The sequence below is a fragment of the Pristiophorus japonicus genome, chromosome 16 (assembly GCF_044704955.1).
Source record: "Pristiophorus japonicus isolate sPriJap1 chromosome 16, sPriJap1.hap1, whole genome shotgun sequence".
Lineage (NCBI taxonomy): Eukaryota > Metazoa > Chordata > Chondrichthyes > Pristiophoridae > Pristiophorus > Pristiophorus japonicus.
Window position 1 is genome coordinate 30,766,572 of NC_091992.1, and position 17,275 is coordinate 30,783,846.

Genomic DNA, 17,275 nt, shown 5'->3' on the forward strand with positions numbered 1-17,275 from the left:
CTTCCAAGTTTACTCTAGAGGTCACACTTCACATAGATTTTTCATCCCTTAAAAGTGATACTCACTACCCTCCCCTCCCCTCCCCTCCCCCCATTGCACACAAAGTTAGAATAAAATTTTGAGCACATGGAGTTACATTTCTTTTTATTCTGGTATTGAAAAATGCAAACTTTTATTTTTTGGGTTACACAATTGCAGTAAATAAGGAAACCCGTGCAGCAGAGCAGTTGTCTTGGTTAACCCTTGCCACTGGACCAAGACCAAGCTCTGTCAAGCCTGTGTAGTGGCTGATGTGCAACGGCCACCACACGTTAAAAAAATCCACGCACATGTATCTTCCACCCTACACTATGTAGTTCAGAACCTGGACTATTAGGTCCTTCATTGAAACACCTATGAACTCATCCTTTTTTGGCATGGAAGCGAGTCATCCTCGTTTTGAGGGACTGCCTATGATAACATAAGGAAAAAATAAAAGGAAAAGAGGTCATCATCACACCAGAGAATGAATGTACAATATTGCAACAATGACAAACATAAGTATAAGTTGGGAAAACTTGTAATTGCATTCTTAAAAGACTTTAGGAATCGATTAAATTTTTGTGCCACATGGAAAATTCAGAGGTAGATTTTTGTCTTCACTGCCTGGTGATAATCTGATGCAACAGATTAACCGTCCTTTAAAGAACTCGGCCAAAATTAATTCCATAGAAATCAATGGAATGGAGCCTTCATGTGACTGTTTTGGACTATCCCAAACTTGGTATACTTATACAGGGTGCAATAAATGTTTGATGCTTCTTCACTATTTTTTACCTACTATATTGTTTTAATTTCAACTTTTACAACATAAAAAGAAAATATCCATTAAATTATTTTATGTAAAAACTTGTGTGAAGATGTAGGTTGGTAATGTAAAATAAACCACCTTTAGGGAGGACTTGCAATTATACTTTATTAAAAAGAGTAGAATCACAAGTTCACATCTGAATGTTCTGCTATCATTTTTTATTACCCACTCATGCTCCAAATATTTGATAGTAAGACTCTGTGGAGGGATGTAATTTACAATAAAAATCTTACCTCTCTCTCAAAGATCGATGTTCATTTTTTGAATTTGTACTTAAATATTGAAAGTTGTTGAACGGCTTGAAATATTGAATATCTGAGCATAATTCCATCATAGCACTGACTTTTTGATATCTATCCTTCAGGGCAGAAAAACTTCAGCTGCTGAATCACAGGCCATTGACTGCTGTGGAGATACAGTTGGTAGGTTTAATTTGTTCAAAAGATAGGAACAATGGAAGTGGTATACAATCTGAGAGAAAAACTCCTTTGGCTACCAAATAATAAGGTGCAGTTTTCCCAGTGGATCAGTGCATAAATGCATCACTCAATGTGATATCGAGCCATGCAAACACAGATAGCCCCTAGTTTTCTACTTGGTCTATGGAGAAAATAGATCAGTTGTGAGCTTGGGAGGGCAGTACGCAGCCAAGGTTCTTGCTCCCAAATATTAGCCAAGGACTGCTGCTGGAAGGATGTTGTGTAAGGACAGGATCCGAGTTTGGTTGTGTCAATTCCTGTGGAACATTACTCCAGCATAAGACATTGCTTTCAGGAAATGGGGAGAGAAAATTCCACAGTCAATTTAATTGCTACATCTGTCCCAGTTTCAGTTTTAGAAAAAAATATAACCCTGTGCTATGAATGCTGATTTCTGTAATGTATGCCTTGTGATTTAGATATGTCTATTTATACTACGCAATGATCTGGGTTCAGGCCAGTTCGAGTATCTTATCACTGTTTGCAGAAAATTAATTTAGAAGCTTTCCTACAATTTTCTGACTGTTATATATTTGTTTTTCCATGTGAAAGTCAGCTAACATGAGCCAGTTAAATGACCTCTTGGGGCTTCTTTTTCAACTTAGAACTTGAGAAAACATACACAGATTCAAAGGTTGTGTTATTCTGTTGGGCGTATTGAAAATGAAAACAAATGCAGTATCTGACTGCTGCTTGACAAATGTGTTCAGGCTTGTCAGCAACGTTTCCCACTTTAATCATAGCTTCTGTCCGCCCCATACTTAAGCAGTTCTAGTTTACTTAACTATAAGATGCAGACTGGTCAGTCCGTGAGTGAATACAAAGACATGGCAGTTGGTGAGAAGGTGAGAAGGGAACTCTCCTTCAATCAGTTTGTGAGATCCAAGCTTTTACTTTTGAACATAATTTGGTAATGATTCAGTAGGATTGATCTCATTATGTTTGTAGGCAAAAGATGAAAGGTTTGCAACAACTTTTCAATACGTGAGAGAATAAAAATTAATTTCCTCCAAACACTCTTACAAGTAGCACAAAAGCCTTTTCCTTACTTTTCCCTGGTTCATTGACCACAGCTTGGCTTGTAGTGTCACTCAGCCCATTAACTTTCTCTCTCAGCTGGAGTATATTGTGTTTTTTCCCTTCACCCCAGCCTTTTTCAACCCTTTTTTGAGAGCCTTGCTTGTTCAGTTTTTAGCTCTAATGAAAGATTATACCTGATCTCTTTCCTTTGATTATATATTTCCTTTGCACAGGTACTGATGGACCTGCTGTATATTTCAAGCATTTGTAGTTTTTCTTTCATTTTACTGTTTTATATTCCAGGAATGTCAGCCTTCAAGAAGTTCTATTTCTCTGTTCACCATGATTTTCATTTGTCTGTTTTATCCTAATCATCATCAGTGTTATTCATTTCCCTTATTTGTGTCTATTTGCCAAGACCTACTTTTACAGCCACATCTCTTTTCTCAGCACCTGCTTTGAGTTTGAATGCATTCCACATTGATCTCAGCTTTCTCTTTGCAATTCACTCATGATCTCTTTGTGATATTCAATCCTCTCAGTTTTTCGTGCAGCCCACAGGTGCTTTGACATCTCTTTTCAGCAACATCAGCTCAATTTGGACCATAGCTGTCCCAGTCCCTTATCCCACGTCATTCTTCAGTCCATCCATCGCTTTCACCGAGAAAAGTCTTTGTTTCGGTTGGCTCTTACAACTCTTAGATTATAGGCAATTGCCTAAAACCTCTCTTCTTCACTTTCTTCTGGCCATCCCTTTCCTCTAACCTCAATTATTGCCAGGTTTTCACCACCCTTTTGATCTTCCCCTTTCTGACCCTGAACAATCTGTCCTCAGCAAATGTCCTAAACTCATCCACCCTCACCACCCCCCACCCACCCCAAACCACCCCCATCAACTCAACAAATTCTACGTTTGACATGATGCTCAGCTCTTCTGCTAATGTCTTTGCCTCTGTGCCTTTTTCAACATGTGTTCCATCTGTGAATCTGATCCTTCTCCTGTTTCTACTATTCTCCATCCTTCTCCTACTTCTTGTCTTCCTTCAATCTTTTTACTGAGAACTACTACCATTTTTCTACTTTAATCCATTTACCTCTAATTTTCTCAGTTCCACTGTCCTCATGGAACCTGCTGAGAAAAGAGTACTTTGTCATGTGGTAGAAGAATATCCATCTGCCTGAGTCTGGATGGCAACTATCTGACTCCTCCTTGTTCTCCCTCTGGAGCATGTCTACGAACTACAAAACATAATTTCCTGGAATTATTACCAATCTAACTTTTTTTCCACTGCCTCCAATCTCATTGTTCCCAACCCCATTTAGCCGATTGCTGCTTCTTCACCCAAATGCACAAACAGGATTGCCCCAGAATACCGGTTGTTTCAGTCTGCTCCTATCCCACTGAACTTATTTTCTTTAGACTCTATTCTTTTTCCCCAAACCAATCTCTACTCACTAACGCTCCCCGCCATAAACTCCGTTCCCTAGCCACTGACTCCATCCCTCTCCCCAACTTCTGTCTGAGATTGAACCCGACTGTTCGCAACCTTGGTGTCATGTTTGACCCTGAAATGAGCTTTCGACCACATATCCGCAACATAACTAAGACCGCCTAGTTCCACCTCCGTAACATCGCCCGTCTCCACCCTTGCCTCAGCTCATCCGCTGCTGAAGACCTCATCCATGCCTTTGTTTACCTCTAGACTTGACTATTCCAACACACTCCAGGCTGGCCTCCCACATTCTAGCCTATGTAAACTAGAGATGATCCAAATCTCTGCTGCCTGTGTCCTAACTCGCACCAAATCCCACTCACCCATCACCCCTGTGCTCACTGATCTACATTGGTTTCCGGTTAAGCAGCGCCTCGATTTCAAAAATTCTTAATTTAAAATCCCTCCATGGACTCGGCCCTCCCTATCTCTGTAATCTCGTCTAACCCTACAACCCCCCCCAAGACGTCTGCGTTCCTCTAATTCCGCCCTCCTGAGCATCCCTGATTATAATCGCTCAACCATTGGTGGCTGTGCCTTCTGTTGCCTAGGCCCCAAGCTCTGGAACTCCCTGCCCAGACCTCTCCTCCTCTCTACCTCTCTTTCTTCCTTCACAACTCTCCTTAAAACATACCTCTTTGACCCACCTGCACTAATTTCTACTTATGCGGCTCGATGTAAAATTTTTATTGCATAATACTCCTGTGAAGCGCCTTGGGACATTTCACTATGTTAAAGGCGCTATATAAATACAAGTTGTTGTTGTAACATCGAAGACTGTTCCGATCCCCTCTGCTGCTTTGACTATTTCAGGTTCTTTGGCCAATCAGCCCTCTATACCCTCATGCCTCACCAAATGGTTTCTGGGCACTTGACTTCTTCACTGAACAATAATGCAATTATTCCCCATCCACACCACTCTTCTGCACTGAGCTGAACTGGTTTTCTTTTGAACAACTTCTCTTAATTCCAGTTACTTCCTCCAGATTAAGGGCTCAATTTTCCCCAGTTATCTGTGCTTTTTTTTTGGCACGCAATGCTTTTTTTGGCCTAAATTTAAAAATCCAAGTTTCCCCAAAGATTGTGCGCAGCGTAACTGAGTTAGTTAGGATTTTTTTAGGTTCGTTTTTTTTGCGTCATGGGGGGCATAACCTGATGTCTGCACCAGTTTTTCACATTTATGCAAGTTTGGATGACTTACCTTTTTCCTAGGATGGCGTATGTGCCCACTCCCAAAAAGCCTTCTGGGCACTTAAGAAAAACCAGCGCACATCAAAAAATCGGCGCAGAAAGACGCCATTGTTTTTAGGCAAAGTTTTGGAGGGAATCAAGAACACATTAAATATGCATCATTAAGCTTAATTTTTTCAAACTTAAAACGCAGAAAATGGAAGTTTAATGCAATTCTTTCATTTGGGATTTTTTTCCAAAGTGCCACGCAACCACCGAACATCTCCAAACCGGGCTCGAGGGTCAGAGCATTGGCTGGCAGAATCACTCCCTCGCCCGGACACAGGGGCTCGGGGTTCGGCTTCAAAAGAAGCCCGAGGTGGTGGGCGGCGGGGGGGGGATGGGTGTGTGGAAGCCAAACTGAAGGGATAAGAACCCTTACACTATGCAGCCGCAACATCAAATGAAGCCTGGAGGGGTGGGTTCCCGATCTAAGCAAGCCTATTGCTCATGCCAGACCTGGGTATGGTCCATACTAGGGCATCGATCTTGGGGAGAGACACAATAAAGAAGCTTGTCCTGCTGTTTTGAGCTTCTTGCAAAAGGTACAATTTAATCATGGGGGCAATACTGACAATGCCATACCTTGTGCAAGCCTTCTGCATGATGGTGCTGCGGAAGAGACGATTGATTCGACGTTATCACACGAGGAACCTCAGAGCACATAGGATGATGGACAGGAGGCCTTACCCACGTCGGGTATATCGAGACAGGTGTTCATACCTGCACCTGAGTGATGTAGACTGTGTGAGAAGGCTGCGTTTCCGCAAAGAAGTTGTAACTGAGATCTGTGAGTTAGTAAAAGCAAACCTGCAACCTAGAAGCATCAGGAGGACTGCTTTGTCAGTTGAAGTGAAGGTTACAGCTGCACTTTCATTTTATGCATCTGGATAATGCCCGGAGGAATGACTACATAAAGTTCTCCATGACTGCCCAGGCAATGCATGAAAGGGCTGTGGGCTTCTCCAGGATTGCTGGCTTCCCAAAGGTACAGGGCTGCATTGATTGTACCCACATTGCCTTGCGAACACCTTTGGAGAATCCCAAAATGTACAGGAACAGAAAAGGCTTCCACTCCATTAATGTGCAGCTCGTGTGTGACGACATGCATCGCATCATGTCAGTTGATGCAAGATACCCCGGGAGCACCCGTGATGCGTTAATCCTACGCAATAGCGTTATATTTGCCATGTTTCAGCAGCAGCTATAAGGGCAGAGCTGGCTGCTGGGAGGCAAAGGGTACAGCCTCGCCACCTGGCTCATGACGCCCCTACACGTAACCCGGATGGAAGCTGACCGGGAATACAACATGTCGTACATTGCGACGCGCAGAATAGAGAGCACCATTGGCATCTTGAAACAGCGTTTCCGATGCCTGGACCATTCCGGAGGCTACTTGCAATACTCCCCTGAGATTGTCGGTCAGTTCACTGTTGTGTGCTGCATGCTGCAGAACTTGGCCATCATGAGGCAGCAGCAGCTGATAGTAGAAGACCCACCTGAGGTGAGAGAGGCTGATGATGAGGAGGAAGATGCAGATGACGAGGAGGAGGACGAGGAAGCCATGCAACTACCTGAACCCAGAGCACGACAGCGGAGGAGGGTGGGCCGTAGTGCCCCTTTAACGATTGCTCGAGCCTTGTGTCAGTAGCTCATCCGTGAACGCTTTGCTGCCTGAAGGCTTAGCAGCAACTATTCCTAATGGACCATGTTTACTGTTTGGACCTGTTCTGTAATGTTGCGTTGTGTTAATGGAACAAATAATGGAAATGATTCTTCTTTACAAAAAGTTGTGTTAATAATGGAACAAATAATGGAAATGATTCAGTTATACAGGTTGAACCTCCCTTATCCAGAACCCTCTGGACCTGGCCTGTTCTGGATATGGGATTTTTCTGGAGGAGGGGTGGTCACGTTAAATTGGACGGTACAGGTACTGAGCAAGGGGATATCAGAGCTTGCTGGCTTGGGGCTGGGAATGCGACAGAGAGATCATTGGGGGTGGGGGTGGTGGATTGCGGGGTCAGGCCAGCGATTACGGGAGTCGGCAGCGAGGAAGGACTTCAATTTGTTCATGTCAGTTCTGCGCATGCATCACCCGGTGGCCGGGAATGGTTCTGGACGAGGGGTGGTTCCGGATAAGGGAGGTTTAACCTGTAATTTTAAATATATTTTATTCAAAAGTTTAACACTTGTTTGTACTTAATTTTAATAAAAAATATTCTTGTATCAAGTTTTAAAGTTTTCAGTTAAAATCACTTACAAACTCTGAAGATCACTTTAAAAACTTTAAGATCACTTACAAACTTTTAAACTTGTAAATTTACATAACTTACAAAAACCTTTAATTTGAGAACAGTAACAACAATAATAACAACAACAGTAAAGAAAGGCTGCACCCATCTCTCCTCCACCTTATTCTAAGACGCCCGCTGCGTTTGGTCTTGTTGACTCCACCCCTGCCCGCAGGCAGTGGCGCAGCGTTTCTCCGGTTGGTACCAAGCTTATTCTTTCAAACATCTCGGGTAATACGCACTTGTTGATGGCGGGGAGGTGGGGGAAAGGGGCAGTAATGTGGAAGGCCCGGCTTGGGCCTCTTCAGAGGCTGGCCTGGGGATTGGAGTGGGAGTGGCAGTTGATTCTGTATTAGCTACCTGTGACATTCCCTCCCTCATGTTCACCGACAGTGTTTCAACTCCCTGCAACATTCCCTCCCTTATGTTCACTGACAGCGCATCAGCTACCTGCAACATTCCCTCCCTCATGTGCACCAACAGTGTAACAGCTGCCTGCGACATTCCCTCCCTCATGTTCCCGGACAGTATTCTCATTTCTTGTGAGAGTGTTGTTACTTCTCCCGACAGTCCCGATACCTCATCACCCACCCCACTGATGGTGTCCAGGAGTGATCGCGTAAGGTCAATGCTCTCTGCACTCATTGCCATCATCTGAACCACATCTGTTAGATCCTGCACACAAAGTTCTCACACACAAAGTTCTCACACACAACTGGCTCTTTAAAAATGGCCGAATGCAGACCAGGAGCTGTACTGGGCATGCACGCACATGGTAATCATGTCGAAAACGTCCTTTTTTTCTGCACATGTGCAGAAGTGGGAGGGCATCGTTTTTTCAGCGCAGACATTAGGCTTCACCCACCCCCCCCCCCCCCACCCCCGAAGCTAAAGGACAGGCTGCGCGGCACCAAATTCAAAAAATAAACGGGGTAACTTGCTGGTTACTTTTTGGAGTAATCGGAGCCCAAAGAAATGGGCGAAACTCTTGCAATATGCCAAAAAACGGCATTGGGGAAAATTGAGCCCTAAAGATGTGTGATGCAATGTAAACCCAGACGGATCACAGCTCTGCCTACTCTTTTACTGGATACATGGAACACTCTTTGCTTCAGTCCTACCGAGGTCCCCTACTTGAGCTCTTCCTGCATTACATTGGCAACTGTGTTGGTGCTTCATCTTACTCTCGAATTGATCTTGAGAATTTTATTATCTATTCTCCCCATCCCTTGCCTTTCATTCCTTTAAAGACACCATCCCATTGTCCTATTTCTTTCTGACTTTTTTTGCTCCTTAATTGCTTTTCCCTCAACTGAGGTTTCCCCTCAACAGTGATTGACAAGAGTCTTCGATACATCCGATGCCTCTGCTCTCGCCCCATCTCCCTCCTCTCTCAATACTAGAGCCCCCTTGTCCTCACCTATTCTACCAGCCTCCATTTGCCAGATCATCTTCCACCACCAAGCATGGCTTCCTGTTCTCTCCACATCCCTCTCAGATTTCCACGTGATATCCTTGTTCAACCCTCCACCTCACCCACTTCCAGCTACCCCTACAACCACAGAAGATACACGTTTTAACTTACTTCTTGCTACACTATTGCCCAAGGCCCCAAACACAAAGTTGCAAAAATGATCAGCCATGATCATGATGAAAGGTGGTGCAGGCTCGAAGGGCCGAATGGCATACTCCTGCACCTATTTTCTATTTTCTATGTTTCCCTTTAATCCTGCTTCACCTGAAGATTGCCCTTGGTCTTTACTCGCCATGTGCATGCTATAGGAGATTGACTTTTAATATGCTAAAGTGTTTGTGCCTAACATACAGTTCCTGTGTTGCATTTACTTTCTTTTGTTACACTTTAGACATGATACTTTTGCCATAGCATCTCATTGATTGCCTCAAAGTAAAACAGCAGCAACTTAGAACTGAAAAGGGAGGATATGTACAAATTAAAAGTGAGGAAGGTGGCTGGAAAGTCGCAAGTAAGAAAGTATTGAAATATAGAAACATAGAACATAGGTGCAGGAGTAGGCCATTCGGCCCTTCTAGCCTGCACCGCCATTCAATGAGTTCATGGCTGAACATGCAACTTCAGTACCCCATTCCTGCTTTCTTGCCATACCCCTTGATTCCCTTAGTAGTAAGGACTACATCTAACTCCTTTTTGAATATATTTAGTGAATTGGCCTCAACAACTTTCTGTGGTAGAGAATTCCACAGGTTCACCACTCTCTGGATGAAGAAGTTTCTCCTCATCTCGGTCCTAAATGGCTTACCCCTTATCCTTAGACTGTGACCCCTGGTTCTGGACTTCCCCAACATTGGGAACATTCTTCCTGCATCTAACCCGTCCAAACCCATCAGAATTTTAAACATTTCTATAAGGTCCCCTCTCATTCCTCTGAACTCCAGTGAATACAAGCCCAGTTGATTCAGTCTTTCTCGATAGGTCAGTCCCGCCATCCTGGGAATCAGTCTGGTGAACCTTCGCTGCACTCCCCCAATAACAAGAATGTCCTTCCTCAGGTTAGGAGACCAAAACTGTACACAATACTCCAGGTGTGGCCTCACTAAGGCCTTGTACAACTGTAGTAACACCTCCCTGCCCCTGTACTCAAATCCCCTCACTATGAAGGCCAACATGCCATTTGCTTTCTTAACCGCATGCTGTACTTGCATGCCAACTTTCAATGACTGATGTACCATGACACCCAGGTCTCGTTGCATCTCCCCTTTTCCTAATCTGTCACCATTCAGATAATAGTCTGTCTCTCTGTTTTTACTACCAAAGTGGACAACCTCACATTTATCCACATTATACTTCATCTGCCATGCATTTGCCCACTCACCTAACCTATCCAAGTCGCTCTGCAGCCTCATAGCATCCTCCTCGCAGCTCACACTGCCACCTAACTTAGTGTCATCCGCAAATTTGGAGATACTGCATTTAATCCCCTCGTCTAAATCATTAATGTACAGTGTAAACAGCTGAGGCCCCAGCACAGAACCTTGCGGTACCCCACCAGTCACCGCCTGCCATTCTGAAAAGTACCCATTTACTCCTACTCTTTGCTTCCTGTCTGACAACCAGTTCTCAATCCACGTCAGCACACCATCCCCAATCCCATGTGCTTTAACTTTGCACATCAATCTCCCATGTGGAACCCTGTCGAAAGCCCTCCGAAAGTCCAAATACACCACATCAAATGGTTCTCCCCTGTCCACTCTACTGGAAACACCCTCAAAAAACTCCAGAAGACCCGTCAAGCATGACTTCCCTTTCACAAATCCATGCTGACTTGGACCTATCATGTCACCTCTTTCCAAATGCGCTGCTATGACATCCTTAATAATTGATTCCATCATCTTACCCACTACCGATGTCAGGTTGACCGGTCTATAATTCCCTGTTTTCTCTCTCCCTCCTTTTTTAAAAAGTGGGGTGACATTGGCTACCCTCCACTCGATAGGAACTGATCCAGAGTCAATGGAATGTTGGAAAATGACTGTCAATGCATCCGCTATTTCCAAGGCCACCTCCTTAAGTACTCTGGGATGCAGTCCATCAGGCATTGGAGATTTATCGGCCTTCAATCCCATCAATTTCCCCAACACAATTTCCCGACTAAAAAGGATTTCCCTCAGTTCCTCCTCCTTACTAGACCCTCTGACCCTTCTTATATCCGGAATGTTGTTTGTGTCCTCCTTACTGAATACCGAACCAAAGTACTTGTTCAATTGGTCCACCATTTCTTTGTTCCCCGTTATGACTTCCCCTGATTCTGACTGCAGGGGACCCACATTTGTCTTTACTAACCTTTTTCTCTTTACATATCTATAGAAACTTTTGCAATCCGTCTTAATGTTCCCTGCAAGCTTCCTCTCGTACTCTATTTTCCCTGCCCTAATCAAACCCTTCGTCCTCCTCTGCTGAGTTCTAAATTTCTCCCAGTCTCCGGGTTCGCTGCTATTTCTGGCCAATTTGTATGCCACTTCCTTGGCTTTAATACTACCCCTGATTTCCCTTGATAGCCACGGTTGAGCCACCTTCGCTTTTTTATTTTTATGCCAGACAGGAATGTACAATTGTTGTAGTTCATCCATGCGGTCTCTAAATGTCTGCCATTGCCCATCCACAGTCAACCCCTTAAGTATCATTCGCCAATCAATCCTAGCCAATTCACGCCTCATACCTTCAAAGTTACCCTTCTTTAAGTTCTGGACCATGGTCTCTGAATTAACTGTTTCATTCTCCATCCTAATGCAGAATTCCACCATATTATGGTCACTCTTCCCCAAGGGGCCTCGCACAACGAGATTACTAATTAATCCTCTCTCATTACACAACACCCAGTCTAAGATAGCCTCTCCCCTAGTTGGTTCCTCAACATATTGATCTAAAAAACCATCCCTTATGCACTCCAGGAAATCCTCTTCCACCGTATTGCTTCCAGTTTGGTTAGCCCAATCTATGTGCATATTAAAGTCACCCATTATAACTGCTGCACCCTTATTGCATGCACCCCTAATTTCCTGTTTGATGCCCTCCCCAACATCACTACTACTATTTGGAGGTCTGTACACAACTCCCACTAATGTTTTTTGCCCTTTTGTGTTCTGCAGCTCTACCCATATAGATTCCACATCATCCAAGCTAATGTCCATTCTAACTATTGCATTAATCTCCTCTTTAACCAGCAATGCTACCCCACCTCCTTTTCCTTTTATTCTATCCTTCCTGAATGTTAATACCCCTGGATGTTGAGTTCCCAGCCCTGATCATCCTGGAGCCACGTCTCCATAATCGCAATCACATCATATTTGTTAACATCTATTTGCACAGTTAATTCATCCACCTTATTACGGATACTCCTTGCATTAAGACACAAAGCCTTCAAGCTTGTTTTTTTAACACCCTTTGTCCTTTTAGAATTTTGCTGTACAGTGGCCCTTTTTGTTTTTTGTCTTGGGTTTCTCTGCCCTCCACTTTTCCTCATCTCCTTTCTGTCTTTTGCTTTTGTCTCCTTTTTGTTTCCCTCTGTCTCCCTGCATTGGTTCCCATCCCCCTGTCATATTAGTTTAACTCCTCCCCAACAGTACAACAGAAGTCGTACAAAACAACTGATTCTGAACAACCGATCCAGAGAAGCTGTAAATATTTAAAAAATAAAAAACTTGTGAACCAATCTAATCACTCAACGCCTTTTTAAAGAAAAAAGTAACCAGCCATTTTTTTTAGTAATTAAAATTTCTATTGTCCAAAGTGAGGTTTTCAACACAATAAAAATGTTTAAAAGTTATATATTTGATCATAACATAATGAAATTTAGCAATTAAATTGTCTTTTGTGCCTTTTAGTAGTCTCATTAAAGTTTTTACTTGAAGGCCGCAGAATCTCCCCAAAACCTGGGCTTGGATTTGATATTTTTGCTCGCTTTGTGTCAGCTGAAGGACAGATCCCGAGCATGGGCAGTGTGCACAGTTTTTCAGGAAGCATCAGTGGCATTTAGTTGGCTCCAGTGTTTCTCGTAAGCATCCAGCAGTATTTATTTGGTTGTTTTTCAAAATTACTTGAAGAAAACCGGAGGGCAAATTTCAGTATCCTGTTTTAAGTGGTGCTCTTTTCAGAGAGGCTGTCTCTATTTGTGTCTGAAACAGAGATAGATTTCAAATATGGCACATTGTAATGATCACACAGCTGTTGCAGCTTTTGTTTATGTTCAGATTATAAACTTTATATCATTTTTCTCAGCTGAACAGTCAAATTATATCTGTAGAAAAGAATTTAGATGTTTTTTTAAATGACTTCAACACAAACAGGACTATTAATTTGAGTAGGTTTTCAACTAAAAGCTACATATTTTTCTGGCTGCTGGCTTCAGGGCTTCTGGCTGCTGTTCTTGAAGTGTGGAAATACTGTACAAACATCCAGTATGTTTGAACCTCAGGCTATCCCTAGAATCCCTGTAGACCGTCTGGTCCGAGGAATGTTCCAGCCACCAGGTTTCTTCAGGTGCACTTCTCCTTGTGCACACAGTGGTCAGATGAAAGGGAAAATGAAGCTGCGAATGTCCCCTTCCTGCCACATTTACATTTTTACACTGGGTCCTCACCTACTCCATGTACAAACGCAGTGACGCTATTTTGGGGGGGGGGGGGGGCGGGGGGGCAGGAAATGCTAGAAAATAATATAAGAAATAGGAACAGGATTAGGCCATACGGCCCCTCGAGCCTGCTCCGCCATTTAATACGATCATGGCTGATCCGATCATGGACTCAGGTCCATTTCCCTGCCCGTTCCCCATAACCCCTTATTCTCTTATCGGTTAAGAAACTATCTCTGTCTTAAATTTATTCAATGACCCAGCCTCCACAGCTCTCTGAGGCAGCGAATTCCACAAATTTACAACCCTCTGCGAGAAGAAATTCCTCCTCATCTCAGTTTTAAATGGGTGGCCCCTTATCCTAAAATTATGCCCTCTAGTTCTAGTCTCCCCTATCAGTGGAAACATCCTCTCTGCATCCACCTTGTCAAACCCCCTCATAATCTGATAAGTTTCGATAAGATCACCTCTCATTCTTCTGAATTCCAATGAGTAGAGGCCCAACCTACTCAACCTTTCCTCATAAGTCATTGGACAAATATTGGACAGTACACAGACCTACAATTACGGCATGGGATACTGGCGTGTTAATGCTTAACGGGCCTGTCTGAAGTTCCCCTCTGCACTGTTTTAATGGAAGCATTACTTCATATTCTGAGTGGGTTAATGCCTCTGTGAAAATGGCAGAGAGAAGAATTTCAGACAAACACATTAATCATTGGTACCCTTGTATCATACAACATAATCTCGGAATCAAGCATTTTTGAATTTTTAAAAACCTGACAATGATCTGGGAACCAGCGATAACTCAAATTAATTTTGAAATATTAGAACTGGTTGTGTTAAAATTTCTCATACTTACGTTACTGAAAATAAGACATTTGAAAATGTTGTTTTCGTTTGCAGATATTAAACCTTTAAATTAATATGTCTCTTGGGGCTTCAATAGAGCATGCAAAAAAATCTTTGCAATAAGTTGATATTCTATTCACTCGTTTTATTTGCAATGAAATAAAATTGAATAACTTTCATTAACGAGTGCCAAATTATCTGTTCTCATGCTCCAGATGGTAGAAGAGAGTGAAGAAAGACTAACAGAAGAACAGATTGAGGAGCTTCTACAGACCATCAATAGCATCTTGCCAGGAGACCCTGATGGACAAGCTGCAACTCAGCAGCAGAAAGAGATGGAGATGGTTGCTGAGGGCAATGGAAACCAAAAGGCAGAATCAAGTAGATAGACATTATTTCCATTCAGTAAAATATTCTGATGATTGATTTTGTATTTAAACCCAACTGACTGTACTTGGAGACAAGCCTGCAGCAATAGTATTTCAAATATTGTCCAGATGTTTTCAATTATGTTCCATTCTGTACATTGTGAGACATCAGCTATGATTGGCCAGCGTTTGTCTTAATTAAATTGATCAGTTTTAAGTTTTTCTAATTCACATGGCCATAATACTGCAACCTCTACAGCCGTGAATTTGGTAGAAGCTGAGCAATTGTGTACCTTGCATGTTTAGTTTATAATTGTTAGTTTACGGAGGAACATCTTCCAGACCGTTGTACAAAAGGATGTTTGTGCAGAATTGGAGAGGAAATGTTTATGCATTTTGTAAACAGAAATAGAAGACTGTGTCTGTTAATAAACTGAAACAATGCATCTGTAGTACCATGTAATTATTGTAGTATTATGTCCCTGAAAGTATTTTGCCTAAAAGTGGAGTTTTAAATCATTTTGGGAAAGTAATAAAATAAATGTTCAAATGTTTCGGAAAACAAATGTTAAAAAATAAATGAAAATTGGTTTGGAGGTAACAGTAGCAACTATGGAATGATAATTATGAAATAAACGTTATTTTTGCATGAGCAACTTGATGTTTGTATACAACTTTCCCAGTGGCTGATAGCAGGGAGATTCCCCTGTAGTTGCTGCAGTCGGACTTGTCCCCTTTTTAAAAAATGGTCACAATCACTGCATCTCTGAGAACAGGGAGGCCCTGCTGCAACTGTATAGGGTATTGGTGAGGCCACACCTGGAGTACTGCGTGCAGTTTTGGTCACCTTATTTAAGGAAGGATATACTAACTTTGGAGGGAGTACAGAGACGATTCACGAGGCTGATTCCGTAGATTGAGTAGGCTAGGTCTTTACTCGTTGGAGTTCAGAAGGATGAGGGGTGATCTTATAGAAACATTTTAAATAATGAAAGGGATAGACAAGATAGAGGCAGAGAGGTTGTTTCCACTGGTCGGGGAGACTAGAATTAGGGGGCACAGCCTCAAAATACGGGGGAGCCAATATAAAACCGAGTTGAGAAGGAATTTCTTCTCCCAGAGGGTTGTGAATCTGTGGAATTCTCTGCCTAAGGAAGCAGTTGAGGCTAGCTCATTGAATGTATTCAAGTCACGGATAGATAGATTTTTAACTATTAAGGGTTACGGGGAGCGGGCGGGTAAGTGGAGCTGAGTCCACGGCCAGATCAGCCATGATCTTGTTGAATGGCGGAGCAGGCTCGAGGGGCTAGATGGCCTACTCCTGTTCCTAATTCTTTTGTTCTTATGTTCTCCCGGCATGCTCTCCTCCCTCCAGATGAGAGAGATGAGGTCATGTATCCGCGCCAACAGTGCCTCTCCGCCATACTTTAGTGCCTCAGCAGGGATTCCATCCGCACCCGTAGCCTTGTTATTCTTGAGCTGTTTTATGGCTTTGCCTGCCTCATGCAATGTTAGAGTTTCACTGAGTTGGTGGCAGGTCGCATGCTGTGGGCTGGAGTCGAGAACACTCGAGTCAAAGGCAGAGTCTCGATTGAGGAGATCTTCAAATGCTCCTTCCATCAGGTCCTGATAGTCTCAGTCTCCTTAATGAGTGTTTCCCCGTTCTTGGCCAGGAGTGGGGTGGGGCCTTGGGAGCTTGGACCATAGGTGGCCTTGACTGCAATGAAGAATCCTCGCATATCGTGGCTGTCGGCCAGTTGTTGTATCTCCTGTGCTTTCTCCATCCACCACCTGTTCTTTAGGTCCAGGGTTTTTTGTTGGACCTGAGCCTTGAGCCATCTGTAATGTTGCTTTGCTGCTCCCGTGTTGGGTTATTGCTTGAGACTCAGATACCCGCCCTCCTATATGGATCAGAGGCATGGACGATGTATAGAAGGCACCTCAAGTCGTTGGAGATATATCACCAACAATGTCTCCGCAAGATCCTGCAAATCCCCTGGGAGGACAGGCGCACCAACATCAGTATCCTCATCCAGGCTAACATTCCCAATATTGAAGCACTGACCACACTCGATCAGCTTCGCTGGGCAGGCCACATAGTTCGCATGCCAGATTCGAGACACCCTAAGCAAATACTTTATGCGGAGCTCCTTCATGGCAAATGAGCCAAAGGTGGGCAGCGGAAACGTTACAAGGACACCCTCAAAGCCTCCCTGGTAAAGTGCGACATCACCACTGACACCTGGGAGACCCTGGCCGAAGACCGCCCGAGGTGGAGAAAGTGCATCCGGGAGGGCGTTGAGCTCTTCAAGTCTCAACGCCGAGAGCGTGAAGAGGTCAAACGCAGGCAGCAGAAGGAGCGCACGGCAAACCAGCCCCACCCATCCCTTCCCTCGACAAATGTCTGTCCCATCCGTAACAGGGTCTGTGGCTCTCGTATTGGACTGTTCAGCCACCAAAGAACTCACTTTGGGAGTGGAAGCCAATCATCCTCGATTCCGAGAGATTCTCTATGATGATGATGATGTATGCAAATAGTGTAAGATTTGTTGACAACCTGTTGTATTCCACCAAAATCTCTG

General features: G+C 43.5%; 1 protein-coding gene across 2 annotated transcripts in view; it reads left to right on the plus strand.

The window, feature by feature from the left end:
• crcp (calcitonin gene-related peptide-receptor component protein) overlaps nt 1-15,345 on the plus strand; it is a 110,394-nt gene extending 95,049 nt beyond the window's left edge. For both annotated transcript variants that reach the window (XM_070858099.1, XM_070858100.1), the window contains exons 5-6: nt 1,215-1,272; nt 14,541-15,345. In XM_070858099.1, the coding sequence (XP_070714200.1) occupies nt 1,215-1,272; nt 14,541-14,714 (232 nt within the window). In that variant the 3' untranslated portion in view covers nt 14,715-15,345. The remainder of the gene's footprint in view (nt 1-1,214; nt 1,273-14,540) is intronic.
• Nucleotides 15,346-17,275: the final 1,930 nt, after the last annotated feature.